The sequence below is a fragment of the Tupaia chinensis genome, unplaced genomic scaffold (assembly GCF_000334495.1).
Source record: "Tupaia chinensis unplaced genomic scaffold, TupChi_1.0 Scaffold000355_1, whole genome shotgun sequence".
NCBI classification, from domain to species: domain Eukaryota; kingdom Metazoa; phylum Chordata; class Mammalia; order Scandentia; family Tupaiidae; genus Tupaia; species Tupaia belangeri.
This window is the reverse complement of record NW_006159850.1, coordinates 3,129,397-3,130,485: the sequence shown is the minus strand read 5'-3', so window position 1 is coordinate 3,130,485 and position 1,089 is coordinate 3,129,397. Positions and strand designations below refer to the sequence as shown.

General features: G+C 67.6%; 1 protein-coding gene across 1 annotated transcript in view; it reads left to right on the top strand.

Annotated features, from left to right (window-relative positions):
* GSE1 (Gse1 coiled-coil protein) overlaps nucleotides 1–1,089 on the top strand; it is a 117,146-nt gene that overhangs the window by 95,914 nt on the left and 20,143 nt on the right. Inside the window, 2 exon segments of the mRNA XM_027773481.1 lie at nucleotides 618–787; nucleotides 984–1,005. Of these exon segments, the coding sequence (XP_027629282.1) occupies nucleotides 618–787; nucleotides 984–1,005 (192 nt within the window).

Sequence of the window (1,089 nt, the reverse complement as noted above, 5' to 3'; positions counted from 1 at the left end):
CACTGTCTGTCCAGAAAGCACAGGGGCCCTGTAGCTTAAACCTTTCTCAATAAAAAGAAGCCCTTCCGCCCTGCCTGGCCTGCCCAGTCCTCCCCTGGCTCCGTCTGTAGCCTTGCTGGGGAGCGCGCCTGGCGGGCCTGTGCCTCCTCTCCCCTGACCAGTACTGGGGCGGGTAGGGGATTCCATGTGCTCACTGCCACCCTGGTCCGGGACAGGGAGACCCGCAGGGCGTGTGGTGGTGCAGTCTCAGGGCCCAGGTTCAGGGTGGGCAGGTGGGTGCGGGGTTCCTGCCCTCACCTTCCGGGAGCTCATCACTGGCTCAGGTGAGTGTGACTGCCCTTGGGTTCCCCCGCATCAGGACAACCTGGGGCATGACCCAGGGCATCTGGCGTGTCTACACCAGAGGGAGTGGCGTGGGGGTGCAGCCGGTGTGGTGCACATGTCCTGGTGACCAGGCATCCTTGGTGACTCGGTTCTCAAGCACCAAGAATCCCCCTGGCCCCGGGTGGGGATTCACTCAGACCTGCTCGTCAGGGGGCCACATCCTCACCTCAGCGTGGGACGCCTGGTCGGGCTGCCCGGCCCGCCCGCCCTGACCCACTCCTGTCCTCCTGCAGGACGCCAGCTTGAGGGGCAGCGGCGGCCGGGAGCGCCTCATTGTGGAGCCCCCTCTGCCCCAGGAGAAGGCTGGCGGCCCGGCCCTCCCCTCCCACCTACTCAGCACCCCCTACCCCTTCGGCCTGTCCCCCAGCTCCGTCATGCAGGATTCCCGCTTCCCACCGCTCAAGTAAGTGTGTGGGGTGGGAGCGGGCGGGGGCTGGCGTCCACTATCCCGGGGCGGAGTGCTGGCTCCCCACCCCTGCTCAGACCCTGTCCTTGGTGCTGGGGCAGCAGCAGGCCTGTCCAGGGACGCCCTTCCGTCCCCATGGAGCTGGGAGGCTGTGGCCTCCAGGCTGCAGTCGCTCCGTTCATGTCCCCCGCAGCCTGCAGCGGCCGGTGCAGCATGTGGTACCCCCCAGCACCGTGACTGAGGACTACCTGAGGAGCTTCCGGCCCTACCACACCCCCGAGGACCTCCGACTGTCCTCC